Below are 19,638 nucleotides of genomic sequence, written 5' to 3'. Positions count from 1 at the left end.
GTGTGGCTTATGGTGCGCCTCTTTACCTTTAGTTGTCCTTTTATGTCAACTTCCAAGGTTGCTTGGTGCTTCATCCTTGAAGGAATCGAGCTTCAAACATCGTCTTTTCCTCCTAGACTGTTGAGCTTTTCTTCCTTTGTCATTGTTTTCCTCTTCCAAGAAGGCTTCTTGGTTTCTTCAAGTCTTTCTAAGGCCGACCGTCATGGAAGAGAGCTAGTCGTGTTGCTTTGTTTCTTAGGTTTTGACAACCGTTCGAACACAAAGCTTTAGGGTGTTGGCATGTTAAGCCATTTGAAGATGGAAGTTCGGTCTTAACCACCGATGTTATCAAGTGCTGAAATTCTAGGTTTTGAACGATTCAACCTATCAAAGATGAACATTCGAGGGGCGGGTTTAGGTTCCTCTTGACTTTGTTCAACATTTATGTTGATGTGTTGAGCGCTAAAATTTTTTACTTTGGATGAAATCCTCACGAGTGTATTTGGTGTGAAGCCAAGTCTAACTTTGTTGTTGTCAACTCTGTAACTATGTTCCTTCAACTTCTTTTGAGTCTCGGTAAGGTCAAGTTCTTTGTCGTTGATAGTGTTTGCATTATTCTTTCCAAGATTTGGAAAGGAGATGAAATCATACCGAGCCTTTGACATGAGTCATGGAGTAATATTTTTACACTATACGCATTATATGATTTATTGAAGTGGCAGACTTTTGGTTTGAATGTATGACTAAGCTTTCATTGGTTCTTATTAGTTTGTTTCAAGTATGCATTAACCAATCTATTTGTCGAGTTTGTAGATGTTTGTGGGCGTCAACACTTTAAACACTTGTTACACATGCTCAGTGCAATTGTTTAGACAGCTAAAGTGGTTTAGTTAGATTTTTCTTTGTTTTGTTTGTTTTAGCTTTAGTTTTGCTTGAGGACTAGCAAAAACCAGGTTTGGGGGTATTTGAAAACTCTTATTTCATACATTTATACCATCCATTCCTAGTCTCTTTGCGATACTTTTGAGTTAAACTAGTTGCGTTTTACTTTCTTTTGTGTTAATGTGCAGTTAATCGTATTTTGGAGCTCAGTTGAGGACAAATAAGGCAAAATGGTGCTAAAAATGGAGAATTGAATAAGGATGCTGATGTAGACAAAAAATTAAAAGTGGAAACTAAATATGGTGATGAATATGGCTCTTTATAAGACCAATAACAGCAAAAAAATGTGGGAATTAAATGCCCAATTACTTGGATGTATTGGCAATCTGTAACAGTCTCTTTAACCTTATAAAACTGAGAGTTTCAGCCACTTTGACATAAGCTTCCCCTTAGGGTCGCCCATAGCTCTCTCTATTCCCTTTCTTTAGCCTTTCTTCCAGAAACAAAACCCTATTTCTGTTCACCATCTGCTGCCACAGAAAAAACCACGCAGCCACGCTATTCTTGGAGAAGTTCAACACCATAATTGCTTTAAGGGGGTTTCTTCTATGAACTTTGATTTCACTCATGTTGTTCTTGAAATTTATATATTATATAATCATTTTATGTAATTAAGTTCATAGCTGGGGATTTCGATGTAGACTTGCAAAACTATTCTATGTTATTAAGTTAAAGTATTCGATTCATCAATCTATTTTCTTGTTTCATTCACTGATTTTATAGTAGAATTTGTTTGTTAATCTTAATTTTTTTATCACCATTAGGGCTGCTTATGAATTATTTGATCAAGGTTATAGTACACATCATGCTTAATCTTGGTAGACATGTGAATGAATGAAAAAACTGCTATGCATACATCCTGCCATGTGATTTCTTTGGTTCTTTGAAGTTTTCTTGTTCTTAATGGATTTTTATTTGGTAATCTAAGTTGAACATCACAACTCAGTCGCAGATTAGGAGTACTTGATCACAACCACACATTAAATGGATGATCATAAATAAGTAAAACGAACCCTAGTTGCAAATTGGAAAGTTGAATACGTTTTGACTTACTTTAGCTTTCAAAACAAAAGTTTAAATTCAGTTTTCATTTGCATTTTCTTTAGGGTTCACATAAAGCTAGTAATTGTAGAGGTCTAATTAGTCCCTGTGGTTCGACACCTTACATGTGCCATTATTTTATCCTTATATTTGCACTTGAAAGGAACACAACATTACCCAAACACAATTGTAGTAGTGTGTGTTTTGACCGAATCTTCGACGTCAAGTTCAATTTACCCTTGTTGTGCCAACTTTATTGATGCGAGAATTACTTGACACACTCAAATTAAACCCTCTTTTGACAATTGTAGCAAAGTATGTAAGTAGGGATCGTTCTAAACCGGGGATTAGGAGGGCTTGCTAAAACCTCTATACTGACTAAAAAACAAAAAGAAACAAAGTTAAAAATGTAAACAAAAGATTTTAAAACAAGAAAGTAAAAGGGGGATTTGAGTTTGGTGAAGTTGAAAGTAAAAACGAATCAACTAAAAACTTAAATAGATTTTAAACAAATTTGGGTTGAATGGATAATGGAAGGCTAGCTAAGGGGTTCTTCTCCACACATGTCTTGCTTGCATACAAAATGATTTCCAATTGCTCTTCGATAAGTTATGAATACTCAACGCCCCAAATTAACCGTGAATTGCACTAATTAACTCTCAGTTTTTCAACAAGTTATTAGATTGGATGATTGCATACGACAACCCAAAACATTCCCTACAAGTTCCCTACATGAATTGCATAATAGAGATACAAGCAAGAATCATTAAGTTCTATGAAAAACATAAGCATTGACGAGGCACTCGTTACTATGATTTGCATGAAACTTATGCCAAGAATTTACTTAACGTGATTGTGACTAGCAACCTTCACTACTTGTGAATATAAGTTCATAACGATTAGGTGAAATTCCCTTATATTCTAGCGTCAAATTCATGCATGAAAATTAAGCGTGCACTCTCAACCAACATACACAAATTAGTTTTTATACGAACGGATAAGTAAATTGAATTCACAATTCAAGAAACGCAATTGGAAGTAATCAAATCATATAGCAAGCATAAACATGGTTTTGAATCCCCCCTAGCCAAGGGGGGGTTTAGTTCCTCATTATTACAAAACAAAGATAAACAAATTTAAACATTGAAAAACAAAGGGAAGAAAGCACCTAAACGTTCCAACGATCCATGTTGGATAGCAAGCGCGTCCAAGGACTTTTCTCCTTCTCCTTGCCGCAACAACAAGGTTGGAATGATGTTGAAGGGTTGGTTATTTGGAGGAATGGATGGGAAGGGGTTTAGATATGTAGGAGAGGCAAGGAAAGGCTTGGAGAATGGTTAATTTCTGGATGATTTTGTAGACATCGAAATTTCGGTAAATAAATGTTGACCGATAAATCAAAGTGTCAACGCTCATGTATTACATAAATTTTACACGTAGCGTGTGACTCAACGAAAATTGAAATAAGTTGGAAAAAGTCATCAAATAGGACACGTGTCAACACCTGGCAGAAACGACTTATTTCATCTGGAATATTATATTCAAAATTAGGCCTTGGAAAATTCTATAAATACAAGCCCATTTCATTCATTTGAGAAGGGGAATTCATATTACACCTTGAAGCTCTGAAGCTCTGAAACTCCGAAGCTTTCAAGCATCCAGGTTCTCGAAGAATCAAGAAAGCCTTCTTCGTTCATCGTTCATCAACTGTTCATCCTCAAGGATCAAGCCCCAACGGCCCCTTTGGATCGACAACATCAACGAATCCGCTCATCCGCTGTTCATCAAGCCCAAGCCTCGACGGCCCTTGAAGAAAGCGTTCATCGTTCATCGTTCATCAACTGTTCATCCTCAAGGATCAAGCCCCAACGGCCCCTTTGGATCGACAACATCAACGAATCCGCTCATCCGCTGTTCATCAAGCCCAAGCCTCGACGGCCCTTGAAGAAAGCGTTCATCGTTCATCGTTCATCAACTGTTCATCCTCAAGATCAAGCCCCAACGGCTCCTTGAAGATCCGCTCAATCGTTCTTCTAAGATCAAGCCCCGACGGCCCTTTGGATCAACAGTCATCCACCAATTCAAGATCAAGCCCCGACGGCCCTTGAAGAAAGCACCATCGTTCATCATCCGTTCATCCAAGATCAAGCCCCAACGGCCCTTTGGATCAACAACGTCGACAAATCCACACACATCCAACCGTTCTTCAAGATTAAGCCCAAAAGCCCTTGAAGATCCGTTCATCACTGTTCTTCAAGATCAAGCCCAAAAGCCCTTGAAGATCCGTTCATCACTGTTCTTCAAGATCAAGTCCCAACGACTCCTTGAAGATCCGCTCAAATCCACCTTCAAAGATCAAGCCCACGGCCCTTTGAAGAAACTTCCAACAATTCATCCAAGATCAAGCATCAACGGCCCTTGGATCAACAAAACGTCCACCAATCAACACCTTACGGAGATCGAATCAGAGGATCAAAATAGAGAGAGATTGTAACCCAAAATCATCAAATACATAATATTTGTTTGTGCGCGTTGTTCTTGTCTCTTTCGTTTCAGGAATTTTCCGTGTTCACAAATTGGCACGCCCAGTGGGACAATCTCTGCCTCTCATCTCTTTCTCCAAAATTCAAGCGCACTTCGAAAATTAATGGCATCAAGGAAGGCTCAAACTGTTCCCGCAACCGGCGCAAAGAACAAGAGCGTCCTCGTCGCAAGTGGTGTCACTTTGGGCATCACGACTCGAAGCATGGCAAGAGCTACTTCTGCCACCTCTTTCACCTCTGCATCAACTCTGCCAAAGGGACAAGAGTACCCCAGGCGCGAGCCTATGATCACCTTAGCCTCACTAAGGGCACCAAGGGGGGAAAGACCAAGGGAATACTCCGAATCCATGCTCTCCGATGACGATTCAAGCGGCAGTTCAGCCATGCAAGTCATGACCGCTGGAGCAACTTCAGTCGAGGAACAGCTTGCTCAAATGAATGAAGCAATCGCAAGACTAACTCGAACTGTGGAAGAAAAAGACTTGCAAATTGCGGCATTAGTCAACCGACTGGAGGCGCAGGACAGCGAGAAACCCGACCCAGAGGATGATCCACTAAAGGGAGGAGCTGGCGGAGACGAAGAACCCCCGGTGAAGAAAATCGATGGGAAGCCGAAACCAGACCAAGCAGCGGCACTCATGGGATCTCTTTCTATCCAGCAGCTGCAAGAGATGATCACCAACACCATCAAGGCATAGTACGAAGGGAGCTCATATACCTCCGGGTTGTACTCAAAGCCGTATTCAAAGAAGATCGACGCCCTAAGGATGCCGAGGGGTTATCAACCACCAAAGTTCATGCAATTTGATGGAAAGGGAAACCCGAAACAGCACGTTGCCCACTTCGTTGAAACTTGCAACAACGCAGGAACCGAAGGGGACTACCTCGCCAAGCAGTTTGTGCGCTCGCTGAAAGGAAACGCCTTTGAGTGGTACACGGATCTGGAGCCTGAGTCTATCAACAGTTGGGAGCAATTGGAGCGGGAATTCCTCAATCGCTTCTACAGCACCCGCCGCACTGTGAGCATGCTAGAGCTAACAAGCACAAAGCAGTGGAAGGACGAGCCAGTCATGGACTACATCAACCAATGGCGTAATCTAAGCCTCGACTGTAAGGACAGACTCTCCGAGATTTCTTCAATCGAGATGTGCATCCAGGGCATGCAATGGGGTTTACAATACATCCTTCAAGGTATCAAACCACGAACTTTTGAAGAATTAGCCACCCGTGCCCACGACATGGAGTTGAGCATCGCCCACCATGGAAAGAAGGAGCCAATCACCGATTTGAAAAGGGATAAGGTGTTCACTTCAAGAGCAGACAATCATGGGAAAAAGCCCGCCAAGGAAGCTTTTACCACCAATACCACCCCTATCAATACCTCGTCTGTGCCCGTCAAAATCTCTTTCAATAAAGCAAGAGAGACGAAAAAAGGTGAGCCTTCCCACACCCAAGATAGGTACAAAAACACCTTGAGGGAATTGGAGCAGAAGGTATACCCTTTTCCGGACTCCGACATGGACGCAATGCTGGACGACCTATTGGAGAAGAAGGTGATTGAGTTACCCGAATGCAAACGCCCTGAAGAAATGAATCGCATCAATGATCCCAAGTACTGCAAGTACCATCGTATCGTGGGTCATCATGTGGGCAAGTGTTTCATCCTAAAAGAACTCATCATGAAGTTGGCACAACAAGGACGGATTGAGCTCGACCTAGAAGACACAGCTGCGACGCACACCACTACGGTCGTGTTCGGATCCTTTGATCCTGTGTTTCTTCAAGAAATGCCTGACCATGCTCGGCAATACTCGAACCACACTGCACATTCTGCACCACCGTCACTGGGGGCAAGCAACCAGGACGTACCTATTGACGATGACAAAGGATGGACATTGGTGACCTATGAGAGGACGAGGAAACCAAAACCGCAAGCTATAAAGCAAAAGGGGGAACAAGGGAGAAAACACCGCCGTCGCGGCAATAGGAAGCCTCAGAGAAACATAAGAGCTGCTAAGCCAATATATGCTGGGGAACCTGCGGAGCAAAAGCCACGCATTCCCGTCTCATTGCACGAGTACTTCCCGGAGGACTTCTTCCAACATTGCACTATCACCGCATGTCACATGGTCGAAGTAGAAATGGAAGAACCTTCAAAGGGCAAAATTGTCGCCGCTGAGGGAGAAAATACTCTGACACCTGAAGAAGGTCTGCCAATACACTTTAGCATCGAGGAAGCGCTACAATTGCCAAAGAAGATACGAAGGGCATTGGCAACGGTTTTAGCGAGTCCGAACGACCACGAAGTGCAAGAAAGCAAGAACGAAGGCTTGAGGCCTCGGCCACACGAGTGTGCCACATGTTATGCCACCGAGGACACAATCCACTTCGCCGACGAAGACTTGTTGCTAGGATCCAAGCCTCACAACCGACCTCTCTTCGTCTCTGGGTACGTAAGGGAGCATAAAGTCAGCCGCATGCTTGTGGACGGCGGGTCAGCCATAAATATCATGCCAAAGTCAACAATGACCGCAATCGGCATCAAGGTGGATGAACTATCCCTAAGCCGTCTACTAATCCAAGGTTTTAACCAAGGAGGACAAAGAGCGATGGGCATGATCCGAGTGGAGATGACCATTGGTGAACTCAAGTCAAGCGTGATGTTCCACGTGATTGATGCAAGAACTTCCTACGGTCTGCTCTTAGGAAGGCCTTGGATCCATGCAAACGGAGTGGTACCGTCCACCCTTCACCAATGTTTAAAATTTTACCAAGAACGAGTGAAGGTGATCTATGGCGACACCAAGCCATTCACCGAAGCTGAATCACATTTCACAGACGCCAAGTTCTACATAAATGAAGACACGGTGCCCGAAACTCTTCCAAAAGAGATTAAATCCATGAGCAAAGCAGCGCCTAAAAAACAGGAGTGGCAAGCTATGCCCAAGAAGCAAGAAGAAGAAGCTATGCCATCTTCAAGCAAAAATGACGACGAGCTTTCTAAACCTGCAACAACCAGAGGAAGTAGGACGACCTCAAACGGACCAAGCGTACCCGTCTTCCGGTACATCCCGACCTCGAGAAGAAAGAATGGTCAATCCCCGTTCGAAACTGCAGCGAGCAAAGCCGATGCACAGCGGCACATAGATAATGTAAAGTTGCTAAAAAAGAATGCAGTTTTGCCTCTGACCCAGCTAGGCGACACTAAGGTTGCAAAACCATCACAGGGCTTCATAAAATGCCTGCCAAAGGGGGTAGAACCAAGCTTTCTCCCAACCAAAAGGACCGAAGAAGGTTTTGATCCAAACGCCTACAAACTTATGTCGAAAGCTGGGTATAACTTCACCTCCTCTGCAAATTTGGGAAAGAATGATTTGAACACCGTCAAAGACAACGAACGTGATCTCACTAAAACTCAGAAGAAGTTAGAGAAGCATGGTTACGGGGTTAGCAACAACAAAGCTGGGCTTGGCTTCACACCAAATGCACCGGTGAAAATCTCCAGCAAGGCAAAAAATGCTAGCGCCCAACACATCAGCGTACACATTATACAAGATAGAGAGAAGCCTCAACCTGCCCCCCGGACATCAGTATTCGATAGAATGAATTGTTCAAAGCCCAGAGTTTCGGCACCTAAACTCATTGGCGGTCAAAACAAAACTTCCGTCTTCAAAAGGCTTAACACGTTAGTATCTCGAGGCTCTGTTTTCAAAAGGTTATCAAAACCTAAAAAGCAAAGCAATACGACTAGCTTTCCTCCACGACAGTCAGTTATGGAAAGACTTGGAGAAGCCAAAGAACCTTCCAAAAGGAGAAAGACGACACCAGAAGTAGAAGAGATCGATCGCCTGGCAGAAAAGGATGGCGTTCGAAGTTCCATTCCTTCAAGAATGAAGCGCCAAGCAATATTGGAGGTTGACACAGTTGGATCACTGAAAGTGAAAAGGCGCACTATCATTCACACTGGACAATCTTCATGCCAACTAGCTCGGGAGGTTAACACCGAAGAAGAAGCCCAAGACGTCTTCCACATCACAATCCAAGAAGGTGAAGAAGATGAAAGCCTCGAAGAAGATGTCATTGCGGCACCGTCACAACTCGAAGATGGGGGGCAAGCCACAGTTGACGATCTCAAAGAACTCAACTTAGGCACAAGTGAGGAACCGAAGCCTATCTTCGTAAGCGCATTACTAAGTGCAGGCGAGATAGAGAAGTATTACCAGCTGCTATTAGAGTTCAAGGACGTCTTTGCTTGGACCTACAAGGAAATGCCCGGCCTCGACCCTATCATTGCTGTGCATCATCTTGCAGTCAAGCCTGGAACGCGACCAGTAAAGCAAACTCAAAGACGCTATCGATCCGAGCTCATCCCACAAATCGAGGCCGAGATTGACAAGTTGATCGAAGCAGGCTTCATTCGAGAGGTGCAATACCCCAAGTGGATCTCCAACATCGTCATAGTCCTTAAGAAATCTGGACAAATACGTGTTTGCGTGGACTTTCGAGACCTCAATAATGCTTGCCCGAAGGATGACTTCCCCTTGCCAATCATTGAGATCATGGTGGACGCAACCACTGGCCATGAGGCACTATCATTCATGGACGGCTCTTCTGGATACAATCAAATTCGCATGGCTCTTGAAGATGAGGAACTAACAGCCTTCCGCACTCCAAAAGGTATTTACTGCTACAAGGTAATGCCCTTTGGTCTGAAGAATGCTGGAGCTACATATCAACGCGCAATGCAGAAGATCTTCAATGACATGCTACATAAGAATGTAGAATGCTATGTAGACGATGTGGTGGTCAAGACAAAGAAAAGATCAAATCACTTGAAGGATTTGCGAGTAGTGTTCGAAAGGTTGCGAAAATACAACCTCAAGATGAACCCATTAAAGTGTGCATTTGGCGTCACATCTGGAAAGTTCCTTGGCTTCATCGTCAAGCATCGTGGCATTGAAGTGGACCAATCAAAGATTAAGGCCATTCAAAGCATGCCCGAGCCAAGAAACCTGCACGAGTTGAAAAGTCTACAAGGTCGGCTAGCCTTCATTAGACGCTTCATCTCCAACCTTGCAGGGCGTTGTCAACCGTTCAGTCGACTCATGAAGAAAGATGTTCCGTTCGTATGGGACAAAGCATGCAACAATGCTTTTGAAAGCATAAAGAAGTATTTATCAAGTCCACCTGTCCTGGGGGCACCTGTACCAGGGAAACCGCTCATATTGTACATTGCTGCTCAGGAAAGTTCAGTTGGAGCACTCTTGGCACAGGAAAACGAGGCCCAGAAAGAAGGAGCGCTCTACTACCTCAGTCGAACGCTTACCGGCGCTGAATTGAACTATTCCCCAATAGAAAAAATGTGCCTAGCCTTGATGTTTTCCATCCAGAAGCTCAGACATTACATGCATGCTTACACCATCCACTTGGTTGCTAAAGCTGACCCGGTCAAATACGTCATGTCTAAGCCAGTTTTGACAGGGCGACTAGCTAAATGGGCATTACTTCTCAATCAATACGAGATCATCTACGTCTCAGCTAAAGCCATCAAAGGACAAGCGCTAGCAGACTTCCTTGCTGACCATCCAATCCCGGCCGATTGGAAAATCTCAGACGACTTGCCCGACGAAGAGGTGTTCTGCATCGATATATTCCCGACATGGACGATGTTCTTCGACGGATCTGCACGAGCAGACGGAGCGGGGGCAGGAGTAGTATTCATGTCGCCACAAAGGCAAGTACTACCTTATTCATTCCAGCTAAGCGAATTATGCTCCAACAATGTCGCTGAGTACCAAGCACTGATCCTCGGGCTCCAAATGGCAATCAACATGGAAATCGCAGCCCTTGAGATATACGGCGACTCCAAGCTCATAATTAATCAACTCCTGACTGAATATGAGGTGAGGAAAGATGACCTTGTCCCATACTTCCGGCTGGCAACGCAGTTGCTACAAAGGTTTGAGGCCGTAACACTAGAACACGTGCCAAGAAAAGAGAATCAAATGGCAGACGCTCTCGCCAACCTAGCCTCGAGCATGACATTAGGAGAAGACGAAGCTACAAACGTGCCAGTCTGCCAAAGATGGGTAATCCCGCTTGTCACCGAAATGGTATTAAGTGATACAAACGTTATTTCAATACTTCCGGTCAACGTTGAAGAGTGGAGACAGCCTCTGATCAACTACTTGGAGCACGGAATGCTTCCAGATGATCCGAAACACCGCTCTGAAATACGTCGACGAGCACACCGCTTCCTCTATTACAAAGGAACACTCTACCGGCGATCGTTTGAAGGGGTACTTCTGAGATGCCTAGGCGAGGAAGAAGCCAATCAAGCCATGGAAGAAGCACACTCAGAAATATGTGGAGCGCACCAGTCCGGACCAAAGCTTCATTTCCAGCTCAAAAGAATGGGTTATTACTGGCCAAGCATGGTAAAGGACTGCCTAGAATACGCCAAAAGGTGCCAAGCCTGCCAATTTCACGCCAACTTCATACATCAACCGCCTGAACCATTACACCCCACAGCTACTTCATGGCCGTTCGATGCATGGGGATTGGATGTCGTAGGACCAATTGCGCCAAAGTCATCTACAGGAGAGGCTTACATCCTGGCTGCAACAGATTACTTCTCTAAGTGGGCTGAGGCCATACCCCTGAAGGAAGTCAAGAAGGAAACTGTCGTTTGTTTCATCAAGGGACATATCATCCATCGATATGGGGTGCCGCGCTACATTGTCACCGACAACGGAAAGCAGTTCTCAAACCGACTCATGGACGAGCTCTGCGAGAAATACAGGTTCAAGCAGCACAAATCCTCCATGTATCATGCTCCGGCCAACGGTCTTGCAGAAGCATTCAACAAGACATTGTGCAACCTCCTGAAGAAGGTAATCGGTAGAACAAAGAAAGACTGGCATGAAAGAATAGGCGAAGCCCTATGGGCATACAGGACAACATATAGAACGCCTACCCAAGCCACACCTTATTCCCTTGTATATGGCGTAGAAGCTGTTCTACCGCTCGAAAGTCAAATCCCCTCGCTAAGGATGGCTATACAAGAAGGCTTGACTGATGAAGAGAATGCAAAGCTACGTCTTCAAGAACTGGAGGCACTGGATGAGAAAAGACTCGAAGCCCAGCAACACCTGGAGTGTTATCAAGCGCGACTTTCTAAAGCCTTCAACAAGAAAGTTCTCCCTCGGTCTTTTCAAATGGGAGATCTCGTCCTTTCATTGCGTAGGCCTATCATCACAACTCACAAGACAAAAAGCAAGTTCACGTCAAAATGGGATGGACCATACGTAGTACAAGAAGTCTACACCAATGGCGCCTACTTAATCATGGCGGAGGACGGCTTGAAGATCGGCCCTATCAACGGTAGATTCTTGAAGCGCTACTACCCCTGAAAGGCAACAAATTCCAGCTCCTTGTCCGCACGAGCCTAAACTGTAGGACACAAGGCTCATCGCCTGCACGAGCCTAAATTGCATGGCACAACGCTCCTGGTCTGCATGAGCTGAAACTGCAAACGGCAAAAAAAAAAAAATATATATATATATATATATAAAAAAAAAAAAATAATAATAAATGTATTTTGAACTACGTTATGACTTGATCCCTCCTCAACAAAGGGTACGTAGGCAACTCGAAGTGTCAAAACTTCAAGTACAGTCACATCATCTAAAAGAAATAATAATAATAATAAGTAAACACTTTGAGGATCGAGGAGCAAATTCAAGAACATAAATGCTTTATTTCTTTGAAAGAAGAAGTTGGCTCCAAGGCCTTATTACAAGAAATATTACTTGAAAACTATGTCTCTAAAACTACGAAGGCGATCTCCAAGCGAGCCTTCCAAGGTCTTCAAAGTCTCTACCTCGGTGGGAGACAAGACGGGTAACTCTATAGTCGTGTTTTTCTCTCGTTCTAGGCGTGAAATCTCTTCTTGGTACTGAGAAAGTACAGTTCCCTGCTCTGCGAGGACGCTGTCGAGTTGTGATGCCTCGACTACCAACTGCTCTCGCTCTCGCGCCAATGCATCTAGACGCCCTTGGACAGAAGTTAACGAAGCCTCCGTGGCTTGATAATCTCCTGAAACAGCTTGTTGAAATGACCAGACTTGAGCCAGTGATGAGTCTATCATGGTTAGCTGATGAGCTCTGACATCTGGACTCAACTTCTCTAAGGAAATAACACGCAAGGAAGAATATTCAGTCGAGGCGGCCATAAGTTCGGCAATCTTGATCTTCAAGGAGGAGGAATCAACGTTAAGGTTGTCAATCACTGAAACAAACTTCGACAAATCCTCATTAAGCAACGGGAGGTCTTCCAGTGGACACTTAGAAATCCTCGCCTCAATATGGCCCTTGATCTCCATTGCTGCACCAAGACTTATGCGATGGATGAGTCGCTCAGTACCGCTAAGATTCGGTCCTCTCAAAGAGATCTCAGAGCTAGCTGGCAAAGGCGTTGGACGCATGACGGGTTCTTGCATACCCCCACCCACACGTGGCAAACTCGGGAAGTTTGACGGATTCGGAACAAGCTCTACACCAGGAGGATCCCCGATATCCCCGTCTGTAGGTAGGTTACCTGCAAATAGCATCTCCGTATAGGAATAAACATCTGCAGTTGCCAAATCAAAATGACGGGAAGGCCCAACCTAAAGAAGACAAAGAAAGATGTTAGAAATAAAAGTCAAAACGAAAAAAGCAGAAGAAATCATGAGAGAAAATAAAGGATATACATCTCTCTCAAATGGCTCACGGTCATCGAATTGAGGAGTTCTAAACACTTCTTTCTTCTTGTGACGGAAATTGACATCACTGTCAGCCTGAGCATCCTCAAGTGGTCGCTTGTTTGAAACTCGTGGACGCTGCTGCAAAATAAATCCATCTTCGTGCGAGTCACCTTCATCCCCCACCTCTTCAGAAGCATCCGGATGTCGAGGAGACAAGCATGGACGTTGAAGAGTTAAAGCTACAGGTCTATCTTGTAAGGGAGCCGCACTCGCGCGATCAAGGAGTACCATTCGCATAGAAACCACAGGACAACCCTCTCTCGACGTATCATCACTTAAGTGAGAAGAATTGGCGCCACTTGCCGTCCCCGAGTTCTCATAATGTGTCTTTGACCACCAACGTGCGTAAACACGGGTCACTGGATTACTTCTGAACTCATCATTGGCCGGCAGCGTAATAACAGCATTTGTGCATGAACGGGTACAAGACTCCCAATGCATGTACACGGCTTGCAGGGATACCGATGGGTTCCTTTCCTTCAACTTGCCTGGCTCGCTTTGGACAAAACCAAATTGCCTGCTGAAACGGTGGGGGCTATATGACTGGATGATACATCGGTCTTCTTGCCGCAAAGAAACAAACCCCGAGCGAAGGCTTATAAGATAAGACAAGTCCGAGAAGCGGAGATGCGAGTTGTCTACGATGCCTCGCCGCACCGAGCCAACTCTCGCTAAGGGGTCCATCCTCAAATCTTCACAACTCTTAAATAGCGCTCGCGCTTGCAAATCGTCAAGGCTCTTCGCGGAGAGCACACCAGAATACTTCGTCATCAAAGGCCCTAGCTTGGCTCCAGTCGATGAGGAAGGTCTTGACTTATCCAGAGTCGACAGAGAAAAATGAGTGCCAAAATATTCACCCAACCAACCATACACATAGTGGTAAGGAAGCACCGCAGCACGATCTTCAGTGCTTGCCGAGTCAGAAACCATGCTCAAGCCGTTGTAAATGCTGGCTAAGACCGGAATAGCGAGGCTAAAAGATTCACCTGCAGCCATCTTGCTAGCAACTTTGAAAACTCCAGGGCGAACTAAGTTGACGTCGCCTGCGGGGAAAACAAATTTACAAAGCCAACAAGCTAAGAAAGCAGCCAGGTAAGACTCCTCCACATGCTCTGGTGCTATGCCGAGATCCTCAAATGCTCTCAACTCGTCAGAAGAGCGACGCCTGGTTGCGCCAATAACACCGGACGGGTCTGAGTCGCCCTTTGGCCTAGTGGTCTTGTTACGACCAATTCTCTTCAAAGGCTTCTTATACCTCATGGCCTCCCAGTACCAGAATCGGATCCATGAGGAAATCCTCACGCCTGATTTACCTCGAGCATCCTGGAAAAGTCTGTGATACGCCCAAAACAAATAGCGGCAACTGGCAGGCAATCCTCGGTTATTGCAAAGAGAAAGGTCCTCTGCGCTGGGAACAACCTCGTCGTAAAACTTGCCTTGGATCGGCAAACCTCCTATCCTGTGAAGATCCCAAAGTGAAATTGACATCTCCCCTTGCGCTGTGTGAAGTGTGTTGGTGGCCGAACACCAACACTCTAAGAACGCACGAATAACGAAAGGATGGCGATCGTAACTAAACAAAGACGCATACACAGCGTGGTAAAGGTCCACCTTAGTGAGCACATCCTTAGATCGGCTTAAAACATCTTCGAGCCACTCCCAATAAAACTCATCAAAAACGACCTCTCCAGCAGTAGACAAGGTACCATTCCAAGCCTTGGCTCCGATGCGGATGTGATCACCAAGAAGCTTAAATGAGGCCGAATGATTGTCATCGGCATGGTGCGACGGATTCAAGATAAGAATCTTCGAGATGCGCGCCTTCTTCTTCGTATATGCTTGGACAGAATCCACCACCTCCCAAGATACTTCGGAAGACCACGACTTAATATGCATGGAGTTATCTTTCGCGGGAAGAGCAAGCGCTTTAGGACCGGTCAGTGGCTCGTAAAGCTTCAACGTCGTTCCTCTGTCTTGCAAGTCACCGGCCTGGGCAAGAATGGTAAGGGTGCCGCCCTTAAAGCACTTAAAAAATACCATGACCTCGAAAAAAAAAAAAAAATAAATAAATAAATCAGCAGCAACACGGCAAAGCAGGTGGCTATGAGACAGTCCTTCCAAGCGACAGCAAAAGGCACTACACAACGAAACTCCGCTGCAGTCCTTCGCGCAAACCCTAGGCAGCAGAAGGCACAAATATGCTCACGCCTTGTGCACTCCAAACACCACGCCTCTGAAAGCTTCGTAATTAAAGATCCCTAGCATTACGACAAAGAAATCCATCAGTGAAGGAGACGCCACACCAAAGGAACAAATGCATATATATATATATATATATATATACACACACATATATGCATGAAGATGACAAGTGATGGGACAAGCAAACATATATATATATATGCATGCAGCAGGACAAACAAACAAATAGTATATATATATGCATGCGGAGGACAAGACCAACGGGCAAATAAAATATATATATGCATGCACGCTTGGCTCCTGTTTCCAACTTCCGTTGTCATCTCGAACTCTCTCTTCGTAACCACCATGCTGAGTCAGCTGCTTCACCACCACAGTCGTCCCTTCTTCCTCTCTCCGACGCATTTCAGCCCCTGAAATATCGTTAACAGCAGCCAGTGCCCGCATCCAGACATTGTATGAATAAGAATCAGGCATGACATTACAGGCCTTCATTTCTTGTACGATGGCTGGGATCTTATCCGGCTTTCCAGTCTTTGTGTAAAGGGTCATAAGACTGTTATAAGGCATGGAGGTTAAAGGAAGATCAATGAAATAACTTTCTGCAGCAGGAATACCCCGAACTTTAGCAACAAGATCAAGATGTATTGCCTGATCACTGACTGTCTTGTTCATTCCTCTTCTATCCATAGCTTCCGAGAGCTTGAGAGCAGGGTAGTAAAGCTTGCGTTCGCGAAGCTTCTTGAGAGTGTCGCCGACCTCCCATTTGTAAACTCTCTTGCGGCCCTTGAGGACTTCATTGAGCTGCTGCCGAACGCTCACCTCGGAGCCGCCGTCTTTGAACAGCCTCAGGTACAGAGCCTCCTTCAAGTACTTGCTCGACCGCTCCGTCACGCTCTTCGTCCGCCCGAACTGTTGCAGCGCAGGAAAAGATAAAGCTAGACAGGTTGTGAAGCTGAAAGCCTTTTCCAAGTTTGACAATACGTCAGAAGCTTTGGAAGCGGCAACCCTGCTGATCGACAGTAAACCCAGCAAAGGTCTGCGCAAATTTTTTGAAAACACACTGCAGTGGTGAGACGCTGGATGTTTCCCTGAGTACCGTGCCCTTCGTGGATCCCCTTGCGAACGATGGTCCGTCACGGTTGGACAGAGAAGCAGAGGGGCGGATGAGGTGTTGTCATGTGAGAGCTTGGCTCAGGGAGATAGTTGGCAATGGAGACGCGTCTCTTAGGCTGAAGAACCTGTTGCGTTGTTGCTGTTGGAGGTCTGACAACAATGGAGATTCTTCTCGGTAAAGCAGATGATGGTAGGGGGCGGGAAGTTGGAAAGTCTTCGCAGAGGTAGCCTCGTTCTTGGAGGAGCCAAAGGTGGTTTCTTCTCTGCAACAGTTTTCTGGGCTCCTCGTTCCCGGAATGATGATGCTGAAGACTGATGAGAAACAGCTGCAAAGGCTCTAGTCTCCTGTTTCAGTCTGGTCTTCCTTTCCTCAGCCAACTGGTTCTCAAGCTCACTGAGGCCTGCCTGTTCGCGAGCAGAGCCATTCTCTATTCCCGCACCCGGCTGGAAAAGTTCAGCGAACACAGTGTCTCCCCAAGATCTAAGGCACCCGGGCTGATTTAGACAAGCATCAAGGTTTTGCAATCTCCTCCTAGGGAACTTTGCAGCATATGAGTAAGCTTTCATATCGGGGTTACAGCGTGGGATCACAAAAGATGCTCAGGTCGCATTGGATCGTCTTTTCCGGAGGGCCGACATTCACAAAATTGGGCATATATATGTATATATATATATGCATGCAGCTAACGGAACAAACAAGCAAAAAAAAAAAAAAAAAAAAAAAAAAAAAAACATATATATATATATATGTATATACATGCAGGCGAAGGGACAAACAAGCAAATAAAATATGTATATATAGATATATACATGTATCAGCGCAGTGGTAGATAATCACGTTCCACATACGTATACATATGTATGCACGATCTAAGAAAGACCCTCACCTTAAAAAGAGCCTGGACCTATCCCTCCCCGGCCTGTAACTCGAAAGAGAGATCGCTGTGAGCCCAGGTGCGGCGACCAGCAAGGATGACAAAGGCAGTGCAGCAACCAGGAAGGGCGTGAGGCAATGCAGCGACCAGGAAGGACGTGAGGCAGTGCAGCAACCAGGAAGGATGACAAAGGCAGTACAGCAAAGACGATGGTTGTGCAATGGTTTTGCAGTGGCGGTAAAATGCAGCGAGAATGCAGTGGCTGCGCAGTTGGCTGTGAAACTGTTGTGTAGTTGTGGTGTCCAGAGAAACAGGCAAACCTGCGCAAATATGAAGCAGCAAGCTTCTGGGCAAATAGACAAAACTACACTTGATAGGTTAAAATTTTCAAGCCGATGGGAATGGAATAAGGATCAAGTGCTTGTCTAAAAGCCTCACAGGAAGGCTTACTTATACACACCCAAAACAGACCAACGTTACAGTGCACATACCACGAAATGATGATACTTACATGCAGCAATCTTTTGTTAAAGCTGGAGAAGCCTTAAAACGCCCATACTTACCTGCCAGCAAACGGCATATTTGGGGAGAAAACAAAGGACATACAGCTTTAGCTGTATGTTTGAGATGGAATAATTTCCCCCTCTTGATGTTAATATTATTCACATGGAAGGACGGAATGAGGCAGTCCAGCATGTCAAGTCCTGCCCGGTTGGCAAACGCCTGGTTTGCAGTGAATGATGATACTCGCATGCAGCAGCAAAACCTTTTGTTAAAGCTGGAAAAGCTTTAACGCCCATATTTGCCCACCAGCAATTAGCATATTTGGGGAGAAAACAAAGGACATACAGCTTTAGCTGTATGTTTGAGATGGAATAATTTCTCCCTCTTGATGTTAATATTGTTCACATGGAAGGACGGGATGAGGCAGATGAAGGGCCTCTCATCGACCCCCAACACATGACTTTATCTAGATGAATTCTGCAAAGCGAATGGACGAAGATTTTCCTGCACCGTATCAAACGGGTGGCTTTACACCCCAGCAAGACGGAGCTGTAGATGTTGCCCCTGAGAAGTTTGAGATTGAGGTTTCATTTTCCCCTAAGCTTCCTAAACAAGATTGGTGTGGATGGTCTGAAGATCATGGTGTCACACATTTTTCTTTGGTATTCACCCATTGTATCAGTGAAATTTTTTTTACTTGAATCTCCGGATGGGTATCTATGTTTTGTAAAACCTAAGACCAGATTACTGGCATGTGGAAATGTGACGTGAAAATTCTTTATTCAATGAATTGCAAATTATCTGAAAAAAAAAAAAAAAAAAAAAAAAAAAAGAGAGGTGCATAGACACCAAGAGAAATAAAGCTCATTTATTAATTTTTTTTGATAAATTGCAAATATACATAAATCAAACGAGAGAGAGTGAGCCTTCACAAAGGTTGCGCAGGCGGAGCTTCGGCGGTCGGCGGGGCCACAGAAGGAAGAGGTATCGGAGGTTGATCATTCGGAGCTTCACTGCGTGGTACAGCCCCAGAAGACGAAGGCAAATGTTGTTGGAACAAACCCACAAACCTCCGATGATCAAGTAAAATCTGACCATCAGATTCCTGCATCTGGTCAATTTTCCTTTTCATGTTGGTGGCATAGTTGTGTGCGAGCTTGTGCAACTGTTTATTCTCATGCTTGAGCCCCCTAATCTCCTGTTTGAGACTCATCACTTCAGCCGCCAACGATTCAACTTGACGGGTTCGAGCAAATAGGCGTTGGGCCATGTTGGACACGGAGCCCGCGCACTGCACACTAAGGGCCAGAGACTCCTTAACAGCCAACTCATCAGACCGCTTGGAAAGCAGTCTGCTATCTTTGGGAGTGACAAGGTTCCGGGCCACCACCGCAGCGGTCATATCATTCTTCATCACCGAATCCCCAACGGTAAGAGGACCAGTAAGGGATATGAAGGATGGGCGCCATATGTTGTCTGGAGAAGGCGGGACTGCCTCGTCACCAAGATTCAAGTCAAAACGACGGTCGGAGGGTCCAGACATTTTCAAAGTATTGAAGAAAGAAGAGATCGGACAAATCAAGATCTTAGAAGTGCAAGAAGGGAGTTTTCACAAGCGAAAATTCAAGTG

General features: G+C 45.1%; 1 protein-coding gene across 1 annotated transcript; it reads right to left on the bottom strand.

Annotated features, from left to right (window-relative positions):
* Window positions 1–12,302: 12,302 nt before the first annotated feature.
* LOC126633902 (uncharacterized) lies at window positions 12,303–17,196 on the bottom strand. The gene is made up of 4 exons (XM_050304433.1): window positions 16,755–17,196; window positions 15,805–16,631; window positions 13,258–15,336; window positions 12,303–13,173 (listed from the first exon to the last, which is right to left on the bottom strand). The coding sequence occupies exons 1-4, from the start codon at window positions 17,194–17,196 to the stop codon at window positions 12,313–12,315; spliced, it is 4,209 nt and encodes a 1,402-aa protein (XP_050160390.1). The 3' UTR covers window positions 12,303–12,312.
* Window positions 17,197–19,638: the final 2,442 nt, after the last annotated feature.

This window comes from Malus sylvestris, chromosome 9, assembly GCF_916048215.2.
Source record: "Malus sylvestris chromosome 9, drMalSylv7.2, whole genome shotgun sequence".
In the NCBI taxonomy this organism is placed as follows: domain Eukaryota; kingdom Viridiplantae; phylum Streptophyta; class Magnoliopsida; order Rosales; family Rosaceae; genus Malus; species Malus sylvestris.
The sequence above is the reverse complement of the archived record's forward strand: the minus strand, read 5'-3'. Positions and strand labels throughout refer to the sequence as shown.